The 23,402-nt window shown below is 40.8% G+C and overlaps 2 protein-coding genes and 1 long non-coding RNA gene across 4 annotated transcripts; 1 reads left to right on the top strand and 2 right to left on the bottom strand.

The window, feature by feature from the left end:
* The first annotated feature begins 493 nt into the window (after positions 1-493).
* On the top strand, positions 494-6,826 carry LOC138961943 (uncharacterized). Of its 2 annotated transcripts, XM_070333627.1 has the most exons (7): positions 520-607; positions 1,367-1,437; positions 2,135-2,385; positions 3,273-3,510; positions 4,824-4,932; positions 5,635-5,791; positions 6,266-6,826. In XM_070333627.1, exons 2-7 carry the CDS (start codon positions 1,392-1,394, stop codon positions 6,452-6,454), a joined length of 990 nt encoding a protein of 329 aa, XP_070189728.1. In that variant the 5' UTR covers positions 520-607; positions 1,367-1,391; the 3' UTR covers positions 6,455-6,826. The 2 variants fall into 2 exon arrangements, with proteins under 2 accessions (XP_070189729.1, XP_070189728.1); XM_070333628.1 differs by lacking the exon at positions 6,266-6,826 and having other exon boundaries at positions 494-607; positions 5,251-5,692.
* Positions 6,827-7,241: 415 nt separating this feature from the next.
* On the bottom strand, positions 7,242-15,748 carry LOC138961944 (uncharacterized). The gene is made up of 8 exons (XM_070333629.1): positions 15,664-15,748; positions 14,232-14,295; positions 13,273-13,349; positions 11,944-12,120; positions 11,189-11,432; positions 10,053-10,167; positions 8,778-8,937; positions 7,242-7,807 (listed from the first exon to the last, which is right to left on the bottom strand). The coding sequence occupies exons 2-8, from the start codon at positions 14,275-14,277 to the stop codon at positions 7,613-7,615; spliced, it is 1,014 nt and encodes a 337-aa protein (XP_070189730.1). The 5' UTR covers positions 14,278-14,295; positions 15,664-15,748; the 3' UTR covers positions 7,242-7,612.
* Positions 12,493-13,073, bottom strand: LOC138961945 (uncharacterized). Its single transcript, XR_011454358.1, has 2 exons — positions 12,633-13,073; positions 12,493-12,599 (listed from the first exon to the last, which is right to left on the bottom strand). It is a non-coding gene; the product is annotated as an uncharacterized lncRNA (long non-coding RNA).
* Positions 15,749-23,402: the final 7,654 nt, after the last annotated feature.

Here is a 23,402-nt window from a genome sequence, read left to right as displayed (position 1 = left end):
CACACTTTTTGGACTTTTTTTTTAAATTGTATTTTTTTTACATCTTTTTTAACCCTTCTAATTGCGTGGTGGAGTTGTTGTTGTTGTTGTTGTTGTTGTTGTTGTTGTTGTTGTTGTTGTTGTTGTTAGCATCACCGCACGCTTAAGGTAAATGTGTATATGACCTCATGTCTCTCCTTGTCAAATGGACACGTAAGAGTCAGTTGTTTTTCACCGAGTTTTGCATCTTGTTTTTCAAACCTTGGATGATTTTAGAGGCGCAGAAGCTTTGAGTAAGTGTCCAGTTTATCTGAGAATCGTGCTCATGCATACTCCTAAATATGTTTTTAGCATCGTACGTTGAAAAGATTTTTGATGACAATTTTAATAACCTTTTCATAAGTATCCTCACCATAATAGGTTCAACTACTAAAACTTCCATTCCACATTTGACTGCTGTGACCTGATTCCCGTGCCATCTGTGATTACGATTATTCGGAAGAAGGGATACCGGTTTTATTGCCTTTCCGTTTCTAAGGTGGAATATAAGTATATAAGGGCACAGCACTGCAACAACTGGACATCAACCAACTTGATTGTGGATGACTGCGCCTTGAAGCCACGTTTGGTGAGAACATTGATTTTCTATACAAAGTGAAATTCTTGATTTGTTTTCAACATTACTTGCACCAACATTCTTGATGGGTTCAAGTTTCTTAGTTGGATTTGAGAAAATATATCCTGTGAGTGATTACAATTTTTTGAAAACATTTCCTATGAGTTGTATGCAATTGTTTGCAATTTATCCATGTGAGATAACAAAGTTAATTTGATTTGATTTGATTTGCGACATTCTCTATGTTAAATTAAAACGCTTAAAACTTTGCCTTGATGAGAACCATTCTATTTAGAATTGAAATGGCCGAAGTGTTTTGAACTAGCCTAGTATACAATGTCACCATATAGGCTATGTTTAACAGCACGTTTGAATGAAAAATTCGTAGAAAAACTTGGTCAGAGAATTTCTCCTTGGAATTATTGTTTTCCAAAGCATACCTAAGAGCTGCAGTGTACGCAGTTGTCTGTGCTGAATTAAACCACATGGGGCCACACTGTTCAATGACCATGGTTACGCAAATACATGTGAGATTATGAGATGATCAACATTCTAAACGTTTAAAAGAAACGACTTAAGAGACATTCGATGTAAAATACAAACATGATCAGCATATTAATAACTACCCACTATCCCAAACTGTCTCAGTATTGTCATCGGAAACAAACATTTATTTTGTTGGACCCTTTGATATAACAAAGTCCCACATCCATATCCTCTTCCCATTCTTACACTTCACCCATACGTAAAAAGTTCTCTTTTTTAAAACAGAATTCAAAGAACTGAAGCAGACAACATGAGGACCATTATTGCTCTTCTGATCCTGTCCATGGTGGCAGCGAGTGAGTATATGATTCATTTACATGTTTGCAATGCTAAACATCTTATTTTATCATTACGTTCCAATTACGTTCTTCAATGTATGTGTGTGTGGGGGGAGGAGTAAACAAAATAAATTAAAAAAAACTTTAAAAAAAACATCTTCTAGTTTGCACAAGACATGCTACAGAAAACACTTTTATTTGTAGTATTCCACATTATCTTATTTAATTCAATCGTTTTCTGTTAACGACAAATGATCATGATATTTACTGAGCACATCCAGTGAGTCGAACTGAATGATAACGATAATTGTTTTCATCACCATGAAGTCGACTCCGCTTAACGTCAAGCCAAAACAATGGACATTCTTCGAAAATGTCGCGATGCCAGCTATTTCTCTGTGATTACTCACTTCCGTACCATATTAAGGAAGCGCGTACATGACCGTGCAATGGATGCTATTGATGTGACTGTTTGAGTTGAGTTTCTGGTAGAGTTTACGAATCTCAAGAACCTAGACGATCCACTGTACCTTAATCTAGACGCACACGACCCGATTTGCTCAAAAACGCACCTCAAGTAGGGTGATTAGTTAAATCAAAGTGATTGCATGCTCTTCAGGGCGCTGCCTCTCTCCGGTATTGTACAGACGAAAAGTTAACTAACCTCGATAGAATCTGAACTATTTTCCTCCCCTCTCACATTTCAACCAATCAGCCTTCGCGAGTCACGCTTGCCAAGGCAACGGCAAGATGCTGCAGCAGTTCAACGGCAGGAAGGAGTCCACCGCCATGCCGTGCAAGTACCACGCCGTACGCACAAAGTGTGGCAAGTACTTCGTCAACCTGACTCCTGGCAACATCTTCGTGCACCCCAAGTACCGCCTCAACACGCTCTGGCTGGGCGTCAGGGAGCTCGACACTGACAAGGAGTGGGAAGGCCGCACTGACAACAAGGTGGCAGTCAAGGTGAGGTTTTTCGAAATCTTCACATAATTTTGATATGATGATTACAAGAAAGTACGGTAAATTGTACTCTGCAATATGAAAACTATGGTGAATATCTTCATGAATTTAAAGTACTATGTGAACACTCTCTGCTGGGCCTGAGAGAACTCCACACGAACAAGGAGTGGGAAGGCTGCACTGACAACAAGGTCGCAGTCAAGGTGAGGTTTTTCTAATTTGAACTAGGGTTCGGCCTTGGAGAAAAAGACAATGGGACATTTTTCCCCCTCGACCAAAATGCGATGGACACAGTCGTAGGCAAAAAGCGCCAAGTAGGCTTAGGCGGTCCATAACTGTTTTTATCCAAAGATACAAAATGTTGCAATATGGTGCCATCTGAGCATTTGCAACTGTATCATGTTACCGTGGTTTATATTTGATATGAGGCATGCCTAGATGGGTACGCAGCATAATAGGCATGTCGTTTTTTAGCAGGGCCAAAACAAGGCCACACCGATTGCCTCCTCCTTGTCGAAACCTGCTTTCCTACCTTGCTTTATGTGTTTGATATAACGCACGCCCAAGCTTCCTTATGGTCGCTGTCGCTGGTCGTCAGGTGCAGTTAATGTGCTGGTTCAAAAATTGTCAGAACCTAGCTATAGTAAACCGAACTCTGCTTAACAATATGATGATTACACGCAAGCACACTGTACATTGCAATTTGAAAATCATGATAAATATCTTCATGAATCCAAAGTTTTTAGGGAAAAAAAAAAAAGGTACTATGTGAGCACTCCGGGCCTAAGAGAGTTCGACAATACACCAGGTCCAGTCACGCATGATCCTCACTCCTCTGCCGCATACCACACCTTCACACATCGCCTAATATCTGTCTTGTTGTTTTTCAGTTCTTCAACGGATGGAAGTCAGAGCTGTTCAACAAGAAGGATGGCGTACTGAACACAGAAGATGTTCTCACATTCTCCAAGGATGCTATGGGCACACACGCCACTGCCAAGAACGGAGACTTCAAGGTGACCTTCGTGCCCTGGGACCCTGAAAACGACAACTTCCCCCTCTCCAAGTGGAGGTTTGAGTGCAACGCTGACGACTTCGAGCCTGCATCCTACCCGGACCAAGTGTGCGGTAAGTGTCTGTTTACTTTGGTGATGGTGCGCACGGGGAGGTGCCGGGCTGGATGGAAACCAAGCGCTGGGTCGGATTGGTGGAAACTGAGATTTGTTTAAGTTTTTAACGAATCCAAACCAGTGGTTGGGCCCCTACCAGTTGGCACTTTTTCCTGCACACTACCATACCCCAGACGGCAATTACAACATTTTGCTCTACTTGAAGTTATCAAAAAAACACAGTAGCTTCCGCCCCACCTGAGGGCAACTTTTGTGACCTCACCATAGTGTAAACTTCAACTAAGGGCAACTCTTGCGACCTTACTATAGCGTAAACCTCAACTGAGAGCATCTCTTGTGACCTTACAATAGCACAAACTTCAACTGAGACTCCTGTGACCTTATAATAGCACAAATTTTACCTGAGGGCAACTCTTATGACTTTACAATAGCACAAATTTCACCTGAGGGCAACCGGCACGGTTGGCCTAGTGGTAAGGCGTCCACCCCGTGATCGGGAGGTCGTGGGTTCGAACCCCGGCCGGGTCATACCTAAGACTTTAAAATTGGCAATCTAGTGGCTGCTCCGCCTGGCGTCTGGCATTATGGGGTTAGTGCTAGGACTGGTTGGTCCGGTGTCAGAATAATGTGACTGGGTGAGACATGAAGCCTGTGCTGCGACTTCTGTCTTGTGTGTGGCGCACGTTATATGTCTAAGCAGCACCGCCCTGATATGGCCCTTCGTGGTCGGCTGGGCGTTAAGCAAAAAACAAAACAAAACACCTGAGGGCAACTCGTGTGATCTAACAATAGCACAAACTCCAACTGAGGGCAACTCTTGTGACCGTACGCTAGCACAATCTTCTTCTTCTTCTTCTTCTTCTTCTTCTTCTTCTTCTTCTTCTTCTTCTTCTTCTTCTTCTTCTTCTTCTTCTTCTTCTTCTTCTTCTTCTTCTTCTTCTTCTTCTTCTTCTTCTTCTTCTTCTTCTTCAGCGTTCCAGAATTTTCTGGTTACGTGTGAGCTCGTTTGCCCATTTGGGTTCCCCACACTATACTCTGAGAGCATAGTCAGCTCACTCCGCTTTCGTTGAGTGCACAATCTTCAACTGAGGGCAACTTTTGTGTCCTTAGAATATAGCACAAACCCCAGCTGTGGTCAGCTCAGCTTAATCCTCAACTGAGGGCAACTCGTGTGACCTTACAGTAGCTTAAACCCGTACTTAGGACAACTCTTGTGACCTGAAGGTAGCCTAAACCCAGCATAGAGAAAACTCTTGTGGCTTTACAGTCGCTTAATCCCCAACTGATGTCTCATGTTTTGTCGCCATACAGGAAGCTCCGACAAGCGTGAGACAGTGGAGAGGACGGAGATGCTCGGTTTTGATGAACGTACGCAGACCGTTTTCCATGATGTCTTCACCAACACCAACATCACACAGACGTAAGTATAGAGCACCATGATAAGGCGTAAAAATAAACGGTTCCGGTTCCCCGGCCTACCCTATTTGTTTCTGCCGACCCTAGAACTTTCTTTTAACAATTCCAAAGAAAAAACAAACAAATAAGCAAACAAACAAGCAAACAAGCAAACAAACAAGCAACAATAAGTTGGAAGCATGTTCTTCAAATCTATGCAACAGCCTTGACAGATGTGAGATGGTGAGCCGAATCGTTGAAACGGGGAGGACCCTGCCTTTGGAAAGCAAACTATCAACAAGAGCGTCAACTCATTATTCTACATGTAGTTCTTTCTCTACAGCAACCCCAAGTGTGCCAACGCCACCACCATGCTTCAACTCATCATTCTAGTTCTTTCTCTGCAGCAACCCCAAGTGTGCCAACGCCACCACCATGCTTCAACTCATCATTCTAGTTCTTTCTCTGCAGCAACCCCAAGTGTGCCAACGCAACCACCATGCTTCAACTCATCATTCTAGTTCTTTCTCTGCAGCAACCCCAAGTGTGCCAACGCCACCACCATGCTTCAACTCATCATTCTAGTTCTTTCTCTGCAGCAACCCCAAGTGTGCCAACGCCACCACCATGCTTCAACTCATCATTCTAGTTCTTTCTCTGCAGCAACCCCAAGTGTGCCAACGCCACCACCATGCTTCAACTCATCATTCTAGTTCTTTCTCTGCAGCAACCCCAAGTGTGCCAACGCCACGATGATGCTGACAGAGATGTGCACTGAACAGCAGCGCAAAACAGCCATTATCACGTGCGGTCAGATTCTGTCCAGTCTCAAGCACACCAAGTGTCTTACCAAGTACACCTGCGACCCCATGGATGTCTTTGTGGTCAGTATTTTACTTTGAAGAGATGATTATTGGATAGAATTGTCGGTCCATGTATACTACGCTTCATAAAAAAAACTAGGCAGGTGCGTTTGAGTGAAGATCTTTGTGATTAGGTTGTTTATTGTTTACCAGATATACGACTAGAAAAGCCATCCATTCGCCTACCATATTCAACAAACTGTAATTGCCGAGTTTGGCCTATTCTGAATCTAAGTGGCAACTTACATTTTGTCGGATCGATTTTGGGGGTACCCTCGGTTGCGCTACGGTCACCTGACCCATTTGAACAAAATGTTTAAAAAGAAAAATGTGCCAGATAACCTAGTTAGGCCTAACTGTCTTTGAATGTAATGACACGGGCACGGTATTTTTTTAAAAATTGGAGTCGATAAAATGTCGCCATTTTGTGTTTGCTTTGTTTATGTAGCCGATGATGCCGAATAGGCCAAAACCTTCTTTTCTTCCTTCCCACAGGACTGTATCGACTGGGTCTGCAGCGACTTCAGTGATGACGCTGCCTGCGAGCGTGTTGGAATGGGAATCGACATGTGCCGCACATTCAGGGACGGTAACCTCACCATGAGAGTCGAGAACGCGAAGTGCTACACAGAGTTCCTTCCCATTATGGACACCCCGGCTATGGCAATGGGCACGACCGGTTAAAGGGAATCGGCACCATGGCAAAATGGCAGTAGAAAAGAGACCTTGATATTGGAATCTTTTGAATGTGTGAATTCTTTGTGTCTTCAAACTATAGTACAATGCAACTACAGATTTGCTGGTTAACTGATTGTTTGAGCGATGTTCGGTTTCAATAAAATAAATAAAATAAAAATTACTCATTCGTCATTGTATTGCTGTGAAGACGTGTTCATTCCTTTTGTCATTCAGTTGCAACTAAGAGTTTGCACCACCTTCCGTTATATAATTTTGTCTGTGAAATGTTCCGTGGGAAAAATTTATATAAATCTGAGAACACAAACTGCATCAAATTACCAGATCGAAAAACAACCAATAAAGAACTCTAAAGAACAAGTGTTCTCATTCGTAATCATTTGTGTGAGGAAGATGTATGTGGTGGTGGTGGTGGTGGTGGTGATGGTCATATGATTTTAAAGTGGGCTTTAATAAGGTGCACACAGTGAGCGTGAGGAAACACACACATACACACACACACAAACGCACACACACATACACACACACACACAAACGCACACACACACACACACACATACACACACAAGCACACACACAATACACACACACACACACTAACACACAACCACACACACAACCACACACACAATACACACACACACACACACTAACACACACACACGCATACACACACGCATACACACACGCACGCACACACGCACGCCGCCGGCACACACACACGCACTCACACACACACACGTTCTTCAAACAATTAACAACTACTTCCGACGCGTTTCAATGCAGCAAAGATATATTTCTTCATAAAGAAAAATCACAGTTTGATACTTTAAACATAGTAAATAATTACGAATTTATCGCAGATCGTTTTGTTTTTAAGAAGCTAATAAACACCTTTTGTGATTTCCTTTTGCGCTCAGCGCACACCGACCTAAATAAATAGGATTTCTAGGGAAAATCGAGAAAGTGTAAATGTATACAGAGTTCAAATAAACAGACCAACAAAGTTGTTTTTTCTTTCTTGTTGTGAAGACATTCTCATTTAAAGAAGAGGATATCAAAGAACTTGAGCAGTCCAAAAAGCATCTCTCCGCTACTGAATTATTTTTCTCAATTTTTTGTCGTCATGTCGATCTTTCCTTTCGACTAATTCTTATTCTTCTTCGACTTCTTCGACACATAGTAAGGGTTATCTTCCGCTGTCAGGAGATCTTTGTAGCAGTTCGCCTCCTTGACTTTCGGAGTGAGTTCCGGGAATTCCCGACACATGTCGATCGCCTGGCCGACACGCTCGCACGCATCCTCGTCTGTGTAGCCGCTGCATGCGTACTGCAGGCAGTTCTAAAAAGAGAAAATCAGAGAGGTCAGTGATGTTGGATATGCTCAACGCCAAAGTACTGACGTCTACTGCAAAAATCGGTAGGATAGAAGTAGTTGGATGGTGAATGGTGCTGCTGCCATTATAAGAAACATTCAGACATAAAAAATAAAAACATCCCGTGAAGACGGATGCAGCAAAAAAAAGACACATGCAACCGGATGAAAAAAAAGACACACGCACAGACAAATCTACACACACACACACACACACACACACACACACACACACACACACACTCACACACACACACACACACACACACACACACACACACACACACACACACACACACACACTTTGTTGGAAGAGTCGGCTTTGCCTAAAACCTATGTCGTTTTGTAATGAAGCTCATTTTAAGTTTCTCTCTCTCTCTCTCCCTTTCTCTCTCCCTTTCTCTCTCTCCCCTTTCTCTCTCTCTCTCTCTCTCTCTCTCTCTCTCTCTCTCTCTCTGTGTCTCCCTAGTTCTCTCTCTCTCTCTTATTCACCCCCTCTCTCACCCCTCTCTCTCTCTCTCTCTCTCTCTCTCTCTCTCTCTCTCTCTCTCTCTCTCTCTCTCTTTCCCTTTCTCTCTTTATCCCTCTCCATTTCGCTCTCCTTCTCTCTGTGTTTCTTTCTCTCCCTTTCTCTTTCTGTGTGTCTCTCTCTGTGTCTGTCTGTCTGTCTGTCTCTTTCTCTCTCTCTCTCCCTGTGTCTCTCTCTCTCTCTCTCTCTCTCTCTCTCTGGTTCTGTCTTTCTCTCTGTCTCTATTTCTCCCTCCCTCTCACTCTCTCTCTCTCTCACCCATCCCACTGACCCTGAACACACGCAGGGGTATACAGGCGCACTTGAAAACACATAACTGTTCCCTTCCATCCTAGCCCCCGCCTCTTTCTCCTCCTTGTTTCCTCCCCCCCTCCCCCCCTCCATTTTTGACGTAATTAGCCAACTGACCTTGAAGACGTCCATGGGGTCACAAGCGAACTTGACCACACACTCCGTGTGTCCATTACTGTCCAGAATGTGGTGACATGTCTTGATGGCTTCCGCGCGCTCAGTCTCATTCGCACAGTCCTGGGTCAAGATCCTGACAGATTCCTTGCAGAGGGGGTTGCTGTGGGCATCATACAGTGAAACCCCTTTTTAAGATCCCTCGATTTTCTTCTTCTTCTTCGTACATGGGCTTAGACTCCCACGTTCACTCATGTTTTTAGCACGAGTGGATTTTTACGTGTATGACCGTTTTTACCCCGCCATTCAGGCAGCATACGCCGATTTCGGGGGAGGCATGCTGGGTATTTTCGTGTTTCTATAACCCACCGAACTCTGACATGGATTACAGGATATTTTCCGTGCGCACTTGGTCTTGTGCTTGCGTGTACACACGAAGGGGGATAAGGCACTAGCAGGTCTGCACATAAGTTGACCTGGGAGATCGGAAAAATCTCCACTCTTAACCCACCAGGCGGCAGCGACCGGGGTTCGAACTCACGACCTCCCGATTTGGAGGCCGACGTCAGATCCCTCGATTTAAGATAAGTAGGCCTATCTATACTACTAAGATACATTCCTTTTAAGACCATGTTTCCTCCGATTTTCTGTTCATAACCTCAGTAACGTTACCCCCATTTTAAAACTTCCACCTTTTCAAAGACCTGGTTTTCTAATATTTTTGAAGGGGGTTTGCCACTGTAACTCAAACGTTATAATTCATTAATTAGACACCGCAAACCATTGTTACCCACTGACACTCGTGCCAATATGCTAACCCAGTTTTGCAAGAGCATCCCACACTGCAAAGAATGCATGCTACTTTATATTTTCATCACAACATCTTCAGAATACCCTTTTATATCCAAGTATCTCTAGTCTTTTAATTAGATGGGCGAGAGTGTGCGGGGGGTGGGAGGGTGGTGAACCACTGTACATAAAGGAAAAGTTTGTGTGTGCGCCTGTGTGTTTTTTTAATCTTAGACAAATGTCATTGTTTTTACAGAGTGACGTTAAATAAACGATTTTATCATTATCATCAAAGAATGCATCCACCCTATTGCTGTCTTTTTTTGTTTCAAAATGAAAGGGTGCCCTAATTCCACGTGAAATCCTGGACATGCAGTCGGATCGTTTTCAAGGGCAGTAAAAAACAAGAACGGATGAACCAGGAAAGAAAATGCTGGCACAAAGAAGGATGGCAAAATGCTTGGCCAAAGAAAGGCAATGTGTACTCACGTCTGGACAACGGATGTGTCTGTGAATACGTCGTGCATTATGGTGAGATCAATCCTCTTCTTGTTGATGAACAGTTTTTCAGTACGAACCTTTATTTCTTTTCCCTCTTTTGACCCTGAAAATACATGGTGAGCAGATCAATATCAACTTGATTTACACACCGAAAGAGGAAATGCCAACGGAAAGACTGAATGACTGAAGAGATAGAGAAAGGTAACGAACGAACGATTGAACAAACAAACGAACTTTGATGTATTGGGATAGAGGTTGAAGAAACAATGCCTTGTCTTTTCGTACTCACTAAAGAATCATACAGGTATGAATAATACAATTGCTAAACTAATGCAAGCTGGATAAACAAAATATACAGAACAAGATAGAAAGACCACGAACAGACAAGACAAATAGACAACCAAACAAACAAACAAACAAACAAACAAGCGTTCACAAAGGCCATGGGCAATAAAAAAAATGTACATAGGTGAAATAGGTGTTGAACAAGTAAAATAAACAAACCAACAATTAACAAACATGTCATTTGCAATGAACGAGAAGTTATACATGTCAAATGAACGAGAAGTTATACATGTCAAATGAACGAGAAGTTATACATGTCAAATAAACGAGAAGTTATACATGTCAAATGAACGAGAAGTTATATATGTCAAATGAACGAGAAGTTATACATGTCAAATGAACGAGAAGTTATACATGTCAAATGAACGAGAAGTTATACATGTCAAATGAACGAGAAGTTATACATGTCAAATGAACGAGAAGTTATACATGTCAAATGAACGAGAAGTTATACATGTCAAATGAATGAATATAAAACAAACAGACACACACAAAATAAACAAACAGACATTATACAATCAATAACAAAAGTAGACAGGTCAAACAAATGTTGACAAAGAAGACAAAGGGAGGCAAAATAATAACACAGATACAATAAAAACATAAAAAGGGTCAATTAATAAAACGAAAGACTTAGCTTACAATCACACAATGTACTGAATATGATGCTGAAATCCTGCATCAGAACAACGATATACTTTTTAAAAATAAATTTCAATCATAATGCATAATGATAATTCTAAATATGCTCTTTTGTTCACTGTATTGAGAATACTCACCGCAGAATTGCTTGGGGTATTCCTCCAGTTCATCCTCAGCGTTACAGACGAACTCCATCCTGGAATCTCGGTTCTTGTTGCCGTTGAAGTCGAAAGGTCCCACGGTAATGCTGAAGACGCCCTTTTTCTCCGCGATGGTGACGTCTTTGGTGGTACTGGTGATCGTGAAGAGGTCCTCTGTGTTGTAGTCACCCTCCTTCTTGCTGATGGGGGAGCGGCCTCCTTCTTCTCCTTTGACGATGTACTGAGAAGGGAGAGTAGTAGGCCTTCAGTTTTTTTTTCTAGCTTCTGGAGGGAGGTACCCTTTTTTTGTATATTTTCTTTCTGTCTAACTTTCGTTATTTCTTTCTGGTTTTTTTCTGTTTTTTTTCCTGTCTTTCTTTCTTGATTTGACACGATTTGAAAAAAAAAGCCCAGCGTTTTTGTTTTTTGTTTTTTGTTTTTAATTTTTTTTTTTAGAAAACAACGTTTAGTTTAGTTTATTGTCATACAAGTCGGGTGAACACTTTTCTGTTTATTTATTCGTCAGTGAGTGAGTGAGTGAGTGAGTTATTTAGTTAGTTAGTTGGTTAGTTAGTTAGTTAGTTAGTTATTTAGTTAAAGAATTAATGAGTTACGTAGTTATTGAGTTACTCACACAGTTCACATTTGCTTTTTTCCCCTACTTTTCTCTCAACGTTCTTTGACCCTCTCGCAGACAGACAGACATACACAAAACCTCAGCATCAACACGCAATGTTCTTCTTACAACTGACCAGAGCAGCCAGCTTGTTGGAAGACCTTCCCTCCCACGTATGACCAGTCTCGGTGTTCTCCACGGCGATCCAGACCGAGTCGATGATGTATGTGGGGTACAGCCAGCGCTGGCCAGGGGTCACGGTGACCTTGTAGGGACCGCACTGCTGCAGCACCGCGTTGTACTTGCAAGGCACCTGTCATAAAAAGGTCATTGTGACCAGACCCTTCAACAGATGTACAGAATACTGAATACTCTGCCCCTGTCGATAAAGATGAAACAGAAGACGAAAAGCTCCCCCTGGGACTAACACGAAAGCTGTTTAAAAATAACAAGCCACAAAACATCTTATGATATTAGAGCTGGGAACACAAACATATTATGGTTAAAAAAAAATGAAGCGTTTGTCACAAACAGGTTGAGAGACCATGGTTGTAAAATGCGTGTCATTTTGTGAAGGTCAACCCTGTCGTAAAATTGGTTCTCCTAGTTGCAACATTTTTTCAACATAACCACAAGTAACTAACTTACTAGTTCTCTGTCTTTAACAATTGACTGGTCTAAGAGGTTTTTGGCTCACGTAAGTGTAGCCTATGCGATCGTAACTTTGTCTGTCTGTGCGTGCGTGCGTATGTGCGTATGTGCGTGCGTGCGTGTGTATGTCTGTGGTAGAAACTCTAACATTTGAAGACGTCACATTACATTGACAACATTTGAAGACGTCACATTACATTGACGTCACATTATGACGTAAGAGGGTTAGACGTCACGCGAAGGAAGTACTGAAAGTCTCGGTCATTATTATTTTGAGCGGGCCGAGACTAGTTGGCAGTCGTGTCCCTGTAAGTAGGCTACATGCAGACAGACAGATCTAGATCTAGTGTCTCGCTTTCTTGCACAGTTTCACCTATGCTCTTTCTGTGTGTGTGTGTGTGTGTGTGTGTATGTGTGTGTGTGTGTGTGTGTGTGTGTGTGTGTGTGTGTGTGTGTGTGTGTGTGTGTGTGTGTGTATGTGTGACGGAGTGATTGAGTTTGTGATACTGTTTGTCGATTTCTTATGTGAGCCTTGATGGCTTCGCCTCTTGTTTTTATGATGGTTTGCGAACGCTGATCACTATTCATTCATCCTTTAAAGATAACAAAGGGAAACAAATGTGTGCATGCATTTTACCCACCACGACGACCCTCCCATACCCCTGCTCCCCCCCCCTCCCCGCCCCCCCCCCCCCCCCAATAAAAGTCACTTAGTATTGTCTCCTTGTCCATTTCTCTGACCACATTTATCTTGCTCTTTCTTATAGCTGAGGTTTTACAGTTTAATTTAATCTCCATATCTGACTGCACTTGCCATCATTTTCAGGGTTCTCTTGGAGAACTGCTCCAGGTCGTGGCCATCTTGGATGGCACACTTATTGGCACCTTCCGCTGAAAACATATGATATTTAATACACTTAATTGAGTCATATTGTACGCGAAATAAACATAACATACCCCTTAATTGTACATGCATGGCACCTTCAATTGAAAAAAATAAATTATCAGAACACACAATGCAAGTGAACCCTCCGCAAAAAACAACAACAAAAACAACAACAAAAATTGACATTCCAAACGAGTGTCCTTGTCCTAAACGAGCTTGTCCTAATTTCAAAATTCTTTCATTACAACCTTCCTTTCAATACTTTGACATTTAATTTTAGTATTTCCCTTCACGTATACCCATTTTTGGGCGTGAAAGGATTATAACTGATGTTGTGACTTATCTTTAATTATTGTTGCTTTCCAAAATGGCCATATTATGGCCGATAGGTCGAAGTTCTTTTTTTTAATAATTTTTTTATCTACAACCTTTTTCTTCTTCTTCTTTTTGTACGTTTTTTTTTTTTTTTTTTGGGGGGGGGGGGGGGGGGGGGAGGGGGGAGGGGGAGGGAGGATATTTTAGAACGTTAGCAGTGTCTCTGTTCTGGAGTTCGTATGAAATTTTGTCTTGGGCACTTGTGCAATAGACTAGGACACAATTTGCAGCCAATTACTCATCAGCACCTCGGGTCTATACAAACGTTTGATTTCAAAGTAGATTCAGAACAGTTAACTCTCGTCTTTAAATAAGAAATGAGTCGCTGATTTCACTGTATTGATCAAATCCTTGGTTGTGACACCTAGTTGACTAATTCCGTACTGTTGGCGATTGTACAGCAATGCAGTTGTGTAGTCAAACAAGCAATCACATTAAGTAAGTACGTTCAACAAGCAATGTATCTCCGCCAAACAACAATTTGTCGCTGATTCTATCTACCGCGTACATACCCACAGTCACGAAAACCGCTATTAGAATAGCTGCAGCAAACTTCATGATGAACTGTCCAAGTATCTGAAACACAAGCCATGGATTGTCAGAGAATCTGAAACACAGGTCATAGGTTTTTGTGGGGAAAACTAGAGCTACTGATTACTGTGCGGACGTTCCAGTACAATTGTTCGTTACAATCTGGTGACATGTGAAACAGTTAAAGGCACAGTAAGCCTCCAGTAAACCATCAGAGATACTGTCAGGCTTTTACACACAGTACAAACACCCTTTCATTTAAACACTCACCGAACGGGAACATCCTAGGTGCCCTACGTAAAGAGCGAGCAATTTTTAAAGAACTAATTTTGCGGATTGTCTCTCAGACAATCGGACCGTGGTGCGTTTTGGCGCTAGACCTAACTTTTAAAATCTAAATAATAAATTGACAGCTTGTTACACAAACATTCTTAAATCATAACAGAATTCTTGTTTCATCAAGACAAGATCAGTACAACTCGAAGTTTTGAAAGTTTGAAAAAAGAAAAGCCCGGAAGCAGGGTCACGCAAGGTCGTGGTTCTCGTAGGTTTATGCCTATCGCCAGTTCCTCTGAACAGTCAAAAGCCATCGCAAGAGTTCTTGTGAACTACAGCCGTTTGTTTCGTGCATAGTCAGAGGTACACAATAACGTGCTATTGCAGATAAGCTCACATCGAGTCGCATTCAAATCACTAACTGACGACTACATTGTGAAAAAGGGAAACTGGATCACACGGGTTCACGATAGCTCAGAGGTAAGATAAGCCACGCAAAAATAAATTCTTTGGAAATTGCTCGCTCTTTACGGAGGGCACCTAGGATGTTTTCAAGCGGTGAGTGTATAAATGAAATGATGTTTGTACTGTGTGTAAAAGCCTGACAGTATCTGTGATGGTTTACGGGAGGCTTACTGTGCCTTTAAACATTTAATGAAGAAAAGTTTAACAGCAGATACAAAATAAAAGCTGAGAAAAACAACAAAATGCATTTCTTTTGGGCTGCTATTTTATCATGAAAAGAAGAAACAATCCTAACATTTTGGTGAGAAAAAGATCTTCAACCCCCCCCCACACACACACACACACACACACACACACACACACACACTGAAAACTAACATAATCATGCTCAACTGAGGTAGTTGATGACAGTGGAAAATCAAGGGTAGCTGATAATATACCTGAAGCAATAGAAATGATTGGTTTTATAGTTTCAAATTAAGTAAGAAATTAATGGAAAGTTTCGGAAATAAACCTGTTTGAATGTTTTCAAAAAGTCAAACTACTTTGCAATAAGAACCAATAGCATAAGCTCTTGTGAAAAATTACAGGAACATGTTCCCTTTCTGAAAAAAGAGAGATAAATAAGATCACGCCGAATACCCTGAAATGCAAAATGCGCAAAGAACTTACCAGACTGTGAACACTCTCTGTAAATTGCAGACCGAAGTTGTGTCGAGGTGGGATTTTTGCTTGCCTTTTATGCAGGGCCGTTTCCTTCCTTCGTTTTCATTTGATTGTGAAATCAGTAGGAGATTCTGACAGCTGTACAAACATACGTCGACAGAGACAAATGTGTATGTCATTAAAACTTGATCGCTACGGATTATGATTTTGGTGGGTTTCGGATCTTTGGTGGAATTTGATCTGTCACGGGGTGGTAATTTGTACTTTTCTGCCTCTCTTCCGAAGGGAATCAAATCAAATCTAAAGCCTCCTTCTCTTCCGTCCCTCCCCCTTCTTCAGCCTTACCCAGTTTCCTGCAAAAGCTGATACTCGTATCCTCGTCTATAGATGCAAGTCATCATTTGAACGCCCACGCGCACCTTCCCGTAACCAAGCCATCTGTTTCGCCCTGCCATTGATGTGAAAAAGCCGTGTCCCCAAGATCTACAAATGAGTTTACATTTCTCTTGAATATTTCACGTTAACATCATTAGATACATTGAGAGTTTGGAAAGGACTGTTTTGAGGGAAGAATCCTATTGTTAGATAAGTCTGCTTACATTGTTTGTGTATAACCTTGTTTTAATCGCTTGACCAATTATATAGAAAAACAAAGAAAGTAACTATGAAGATAAAACGTAGTTTCGCAAGTTTTCACTTGTGTTTGAATAATAAGATTCTAGATATACGACGTATATCACGGTTGCAATTAACAGCAAAGGATGTCATAAAGCAAACATTCACTCAAAACTATTTAGCAAGTTGTATATAATCAATGGATATTTGTTTGAAATATTGACAGCGGTTTCTCTTAAATTATTTCTTTTTCGTCGAGTAAACACTGCAACCGGTTGGCCATATTTTCCTTCGTGGCTGGTTGGCACGGGCAGATGAATAGACATTTTGTGACACAAAATCGAATCATATATGTCTAATGTTTGCCGTATTGATAAACTGGTGGTTTTGAAATTCGACACTCCACTCCCTTTTTTCGGCTTTGTAGTAATTCCACCCTCATCCTTCCACCACCCTCCTTCCCTTTTACTGCTGTTACCGAAAAGCAAACAGCAGTGATTGAAGTTTGCTTCTCAACAATTCATATTTCATTTCAGGATTATGGAAAGCGCAGTAATTTGTCAAGGTTTACAATCCCTGATCTGGAAACCATTTAAGGAATCAATCTGTATTTTTCTCTGATATTTTCTCAAAGACTGATCATGAATCACACCTTCAAAAAATTAAAATAAATAGTTTTAACAAAGGAACATTTTAATTGAATTCTAAAAAGATCAAAAATCATCCACTAAAATGTAACAACTAATGAACATTCAATCCAATCCTTATTTACAACTGTTCTGTGATCTCGTACAATGTTCACATTATAATCTATACATTCAGAAACAAAATCATTCATATCAACCACCTTACACAGTGAAATAACTTTTCTTAAAACCTTCAAAGCATATCTTTCCAAAAAGGGCTTAGCACAACGTTGCATTGCCACATTTGCATATTCGGCACCCACTTTAAATATGTCATATGCCATATCTAAAATAATCTTTTTGTGTTACATCAAACTCCAACATAGGACACACACACACACACACACACACACACACACACACACACACACACACACATACACCCACACCCACACACACACACACACACACACACACACACACACACACACACACACACACACAGAGTACTTTTTTTCTACACTGCATGTAGCGTATATTAAGAACAGGTGTGAAGGAAATCACGAATAACATTGACAGGCAAAGTTTATAGTGATAGCCTCCACGCTTTTAGAGCGCTAACCAGAGATAACAGAGTGACGTAGAGAAGTGTATGGCACGTTCTGTGAATTCAACTCACTGGCCGAGAGAGTTGACTTTGTACATCGCAACGAAAGTATAGTTACACTTAACCACTGTCCAGCGACAGGGAGGGGTTGTCACGGGAATCGACCGGGAGAAAGGAAGCCCGAGTAGAGCACTTAACAGGTAAATGGAATAAGCATTTGAGTATCGTTAATGTTTATCGCATAAGTTGAATCGACTAACACTGTAACTTTAAACATAGCAGACAGGTATCTAAGACAAGATGTCCGCTATTTATGTTGTGCAGTGCGTCGTATAACCGGTCAGACAGGAAGGTAGCGACCAGATGACGGCACCAAGGATCTGAGAAGTCGCCGTAATTATCTTACCTATTGGCTCGCCTAGCGGAGATTCGACGGGATTTATAGACGCTAGAGCACGGTTATTTTGTGTCCGTATAGTTGGACCCTAGAGGTCACTGGGCGATAGTTACTGCGTAGACCGAGGTCGCCAGTAAAAGGATTTAGTAGTAAATACATTTCCTAGTGTACGGCTATAGAAGCTGTGTGATTCTGTGTAGGACCAGAATTAAAATATGTCTACAAGAACTTGATTACTTAAGAGATACAGAATATTTAGTAGACAGAGTAGACGGTGATTTTTGACTATACAAGAGCCGTGAGTCGTTACACTTAAAATAGATATCGTGCGCCTATGTATTTATTTACCTGATTGAAGAGTAAAGAGTTTTGATAGCGCAATTGTACGAGATTGTCATCTCTAGTTGTTTTTTGCTACAAAACTGTGAGTACCGGATTTTTTGAGTATCTAACCTTTATGTTCATGATTGTGTGTATTTGTGTGTATGCTGTCATAACTGATTAATACAGTGGAGGGAACTTACATTTGGAGTTGTGTTTGATTCCTGTATGACAGCGTACTAGCGCATATGCATTCATTCGCAACAGGCTGGGGTAGCGTTCGATCACAAATGGAAGAGCTGGTCGACTTCCACCGTGTTAAAGTTACTATATTCCCAATTGTGTGTGAACTTCCACACCTAACTGTAGCCATAGTTTGGCAACCAAAACAAGCTTCCTTTTTAAGTATCTCGGCATGAACATTCTTTCAGTCGAAGTCAGTATTGTGTTCGTGGGGTACCTTAAATAATAATAATAATAAAGTAGATGTGTACTGCCGGGCAGTACATACCCCAAGCGAAGTCGTCCATCTGTGTGTACATGATTCTCTCTCTCTCTCTCTCTCTCTCTCTCTCTCTCTCTCTCTCTCTCTCTCTCTCTCTCTCTCTCTCTCTCTCTCTCTCTCTCTCTCTCTCTCTCTCTCTCTCTCTCTGTCTTAAAATGTGTCATCGATGACGTGTTTTCATACTTGCTAATGCGGCAGGCTAATCATGACGTCAAATTGAAACTTCTTGAAGTCTCTCAGAAAGGGACATGAAAACCATGTGGGGGTTACTGGTTTGGGCTGAAAAAAACCCCAACTCCACCTAAAATTCAAGCGCCTATGGGGCTGAATTATGCAGCATAAATTGTGAAACATCAGGATATCTCACACTTTCAATTCTGCCATCATGTCAAATCTGACAACAAACCTACCCACAAAATGTCATAAATATCGGTGTAGAATTGAGACTTAACGGTTTTTAACTGCCAAAAATAAGTTTTTTTGACTGGAATAGTTTGTCTTGAAATTCAGTTTGGGACAACGGACCCACCCACTAAATTTCATAAAGATAGGTGAAAATTTAAATGTAACGGTTTTTAACTGCCAAAATTATGTTTTTCTTCTGGAAAAGTATGGAGTGAAAATCAGTTGGGGACAACGAACCTACCCACAAAATTTCATAAATATCGATGAAGAATTGAGATTTAACGGTTTTTAACTGCCAAAAATAAGGTTTTTTGTCTGGAAAAGTATGTCTTAAAATTCAGTTTGGGACAACGGACCCACCCACTAAATTTCATAAAGATAGGTGAAGAATTGAAATTTAACGTTTTTTAACTGCCAAAATTATGTCTTTCTTCTGGAAAAGTATAGAGTGAAAATCAGTTGGGGACAACGAACCTACCCACAAAATTTCATAAATATCGGTGAAGAATTGAAATTTAACGGTTTTTAACTGCCAAAATTATGTTTTTCTTCTGGAAAAGTATGGAGTGAAAATAAGTTGGGGACAACAAACCTACCTTTAAAATTTCATAAGAATCAGTGAAGAAATAGGATTTAACGATTTTTTAACGGCCTTTAAATCATTGGTGATGTCATCATAACCCAGTCGTTGTAGTTGTCGTCGTAGTTGTTGGTGTTGTTGTTGTCATGTTCGTTGTCGTGATTGTTGTTGTTCTCGTGTTGTTGTTGTTGTTGTTGTTGTTGTCGTCGTCGTCGTCGATGTCATTTGTTGTTGTTGTTGTTATCGTCGTCGTCGTCGTCATCGTCGTCGTTGTCAGAGGTTATTTCTAAAGATTTCATTGATAGTCTTTGTTCTCGTCACCAAGACTTGCTAAGAACAAGCTTGGAACAGCAAGAGTTCCAAGAACAAGATTAGAACAACTCATTACATCATTACCAGTACGTCATTTGTATTTAGAACACACTTTAGAAAAAAACTCTTCAGCTACAAACCAGTCACCCTCACATGTCCGAGGTGTTTGTCTAAACCACTTACTGAAATGTTTTGAGGTTTAATGACCATACACATGTTGAACCGGTGAGTGTCTTCCGCTGCTTAATTCGCAAATAACTATTTTATTAAAGTCCGCTTGAAACGCTCAAAAATGAAATTCCATGTTAAAAAGTGACAAAAGTTTCACATTTTCCCGTTGTAACAGCTTCCGATGATATTATATGAAAATTCTGATCCTCTGAGAGGATTCCCCGAAACAAAATCAGTTTGTACGCCTAATTTTAATAGAATTGTCCAAACAGTGTCGCTAATATTGTGCTAAAAGATGAATTCTAGAACAATGTCCAGACAGACACCACTTGGCAAAAAAATTTTCAGTGCTGGGAGATGAAAAAAAAAACTACCTCGCTACGCGCGGGCTCCGCCCGCGCTCCGCTTGGATAATGATAATAATCCAAGCGGAGCGCGGGCGAAGCCCGCGCGTAGCGAGGTAGTTTTTTTTTTCATCTCCCAGCACTGAAATTTTTTTTGCCAAGTGGTGTCTGTCTGGACATTGTTCTAGAATTCATCTTTTAGCACAATATTAGCGACACTGTTTGGACAATTCTATTAAAATTAGGCGTACAAACTGATTTTGTTTCGGGGAATCCTCTCAGAGGATCAGAATTTTCATACAATATCATCGGAAGCTGTTACAACGGGAAAATGTGAAACTTTTGTCACTTTTTAACATGGAATTTCATCTTTGAGCGTTTCAAGCGGACTTTAATAAAATAGTTATTTGCGAATTAAGCAGCGGAAGACACTCACCGGTTCAACATGTGTATGGTCATTAAACCTCAAAACATTTCAGTAAGTGGTTTAGACAAACACCTCCGCCATGTGAGGGTGACTGGTTTGTAGCTGAAGAGTTTTTTTCTAAAGTGTGTTCTAAATACAAATGACGTACTGGTAATGATGTAATGAGTTGTTCTAATCTTGTTCTTGGAACTCTTGCTGTTCCAAGCTTGTTCTTAGCAAGTCTTGGTGACGAGAACAAAGACTATCAATGAAATCTTTAGAAATAACCTCTGACAACGACGACGATGACGACGACGACGACGATAACAACAACAACAACAAATGACATCGACGACGACGACGACAACAACAACAACAACAACAACAACAACAACAAAAACAACAACACGAGAACAACAACAATCACGACAACGAACATGACAACAACAACACCAACAACTACGACGACAACTACAACGACTGGGTTATGATGACATCACCAATGATTTAAAGGCCGTTAAAAAATCGTTAAATCCTATTTCTTCACTGATTCTTATGAAATTTTAAAGGTAGGTTTGTTGTCCCCAACTTATTTTCACTCCATACTTTTCCAGAAGAAAAACATAATTTTGGCAGTTAAAAACCGTTAAATTTCAATTCTTCACCGATATTTATGAAATTTTGTGGGTAGGTTCGTTGTCCCCAACTGATTTTCACTCTATACTTTTCCAGAAGAAAGACATAATTTTGGCAGTTAAAAAACGTTAAATTTCAATTCTTCACCTATCTTTATGAAATTTAGTGGGTGGGTCCGTTGTCCCAAACTGAATTTTAAGACATACTTTTCCAGACAAAAAACCTTATTTTTGGCAGTTAAAAACCGTTAAATCTCAATTCTTCATCGATATTTATGAAATTTTGTGGGTAGGTTCGTTGTCCCCAACTGATTTTCACTCCATACTTTTCCAGAAGAAAAACATAATTTTGGCAGTTAAAAACCGTTACATTTAAATTTTCACCTATCTTTATGAAATTTAGTGGGTGGGTCCGTTGTCCCAAACTGAATTTCAAGACAAACTATTCCAGTCAAAAAAACTTATTTTTGGCAGTTAAAAACCGTTAAGTCTCAATTCTACACCGATATTTATGACATTTTGTGGGTAGGTTTGTTGTCAGATTTGACATGATGGCAGAATTGAAAGTGTGAGATATCCTGATGTTTCACAATTTATGCTGCATAATTCAGCCCCATAGGCGCTTGAATTTTAGGTGGAGTTGGGTTTTTTTTCAGCCCAAACCAGTAACCCCCACATGGTTTTCATGTCCCTTTCTGAGAGACTTCAAGAAGTTTCAATTTGACGTCATGATTAGCCTGCCGCATTAGCAAGTATGAAAACACGTCATCGATGACACATTTTAAGAGAGAGAGAGAGAGAGAGAGAGAGAGAGAGAGAGAGAGAGAGAGAGAGAGAGAGAGAGAGAGAGAGAGAGAGAGAGAATCATGTACACACAGATGGACGACTTCGCTTGGGGTATGTACTGCCCGGCAGTACACATCTACTTAATTATTATTATCCAAGCGGAGCGCGGGCGGAGCCCGCGCGTAGCGAGGTAGTTTTTTTTTTCATCTCCCAGCACTGAAAATTTTTTTGCCAAGTGGTGTCTGTCTGGACATTGTTCTAGAATTCATCTTTTAGCACAATATTAGCGACACTGTTTGGACAATTCTATTAAAATTAGGCGTACAAACTGATTTTGTTTCGGGGAATCCTCTCAGAGGATCAGAATTTTCATATAATATCATCGGAAGCTGTTACAACGGGAAAATGTGAAACTTTTGTCACTTTTTAACATGGAATTTCATCTTTGAGCGTTTCAAGCGGACTTTAATAAAATAGTTATTTGCGAATTAAGCAGCGGAAGACACTCACCGGTTCAACATGTGTATGGTCATTAAACCTCAAAACATTTCAGTAAGTGGTTTAGACAAACACCTCGGACATGTGAGGGTGACTGGTTTGTAGCTGAAGAGTTTTTTTCTAAAGTGTGTTCTAAATACAAATGACGTACTGGTAATGATGTAATGAGTTGTTCTAATCTTGTTCTTGGAACTCTTGCTGTTCCAAGCTTGTTCTTAGCAAGTCTTGGTGACGAGAACAAAGACTATCAATGAAATCTTTAGAAATAACCTCTGACAACGACGACGATGACGACGACGACGACGATAACAACAACAACAACAAATGACATCGACGACGACGACGACGACGACAACAACAACAACAACAACAACAACAACAACAACAAAAACAACAACACGAGAACAACAACAATCACGACAACGAACATGACAACAACAACACCAACAACTACGACGACAACTACAACGACTGGGTTATGATGACATCACCAATGATTTAAAGGCCGTTAAAAAATCGTTAAATCCTATTTCTTCA

This window comes from Littorina saxatilis, linkage group LG3 (genome assembly GCF_037325665.1).
Source record: "Littorina saxatilis isolate snail1 linkage group LG3, US_GU_Lsax_2.0, whole genome shotgun sequence".
NCBI lineage: Eukaryota > Metazoa > Mollusca > Gastropoda > Littorinimorpha > Littorinidae > Littorina > Littorina saxatilis.
This window is presented reverse-complemented; position numbering and strand designations above follow the sequence as displayed.

Excerpts from the sequence above, each read along its gene's own strand:
- LOC138961943 (XM_070333627.1), top strand. The coding sequence starts at position 1,392 with ATGAGGACCATTATTGCTCTTCTGATCCTGTCCATGGTGGCAGCGA. Across the intron at positions 1,438-2,134 it reads CCTGTCCATGGTGGCAGCGA|CCTTCGCGAGTCACGCTTGC; the intron begins GTGAGTATATGA and ends TCAACCAATCAG. Across the intron at positions 2,386-3,272 it reads ACAACAAGGTGGCAGTCAAG|TTCTTCAACGGATGGAAGTC; the intron begins GTGAGGTTTTTC and ends GTTGTTTTTCAG.
- LOC138961944 (XM_070333629.1), bottom strand. The coding sequence starts at position 14,277 with ATGAAGTTTGCTGCAGCTATTCTAATAGCGGTTTTCGTGACTGTGG. Across the intron at positions 10,168-11,188 it reads ATACCCCAAGCAATTCTGCG|GGTCAAAAGAGGGAAAAGAA; the intron begins GTGAGTATTCTC and ends ATGTATTTTCAG. Across the intron at positions 7,808-8,777 it reads ACCCCATGGACGTCTTCAAG|AACTGCCTGCAGTACGCATG; the intron begins GTCAGTTGGCTA and ends TTCTCTTTTTAG.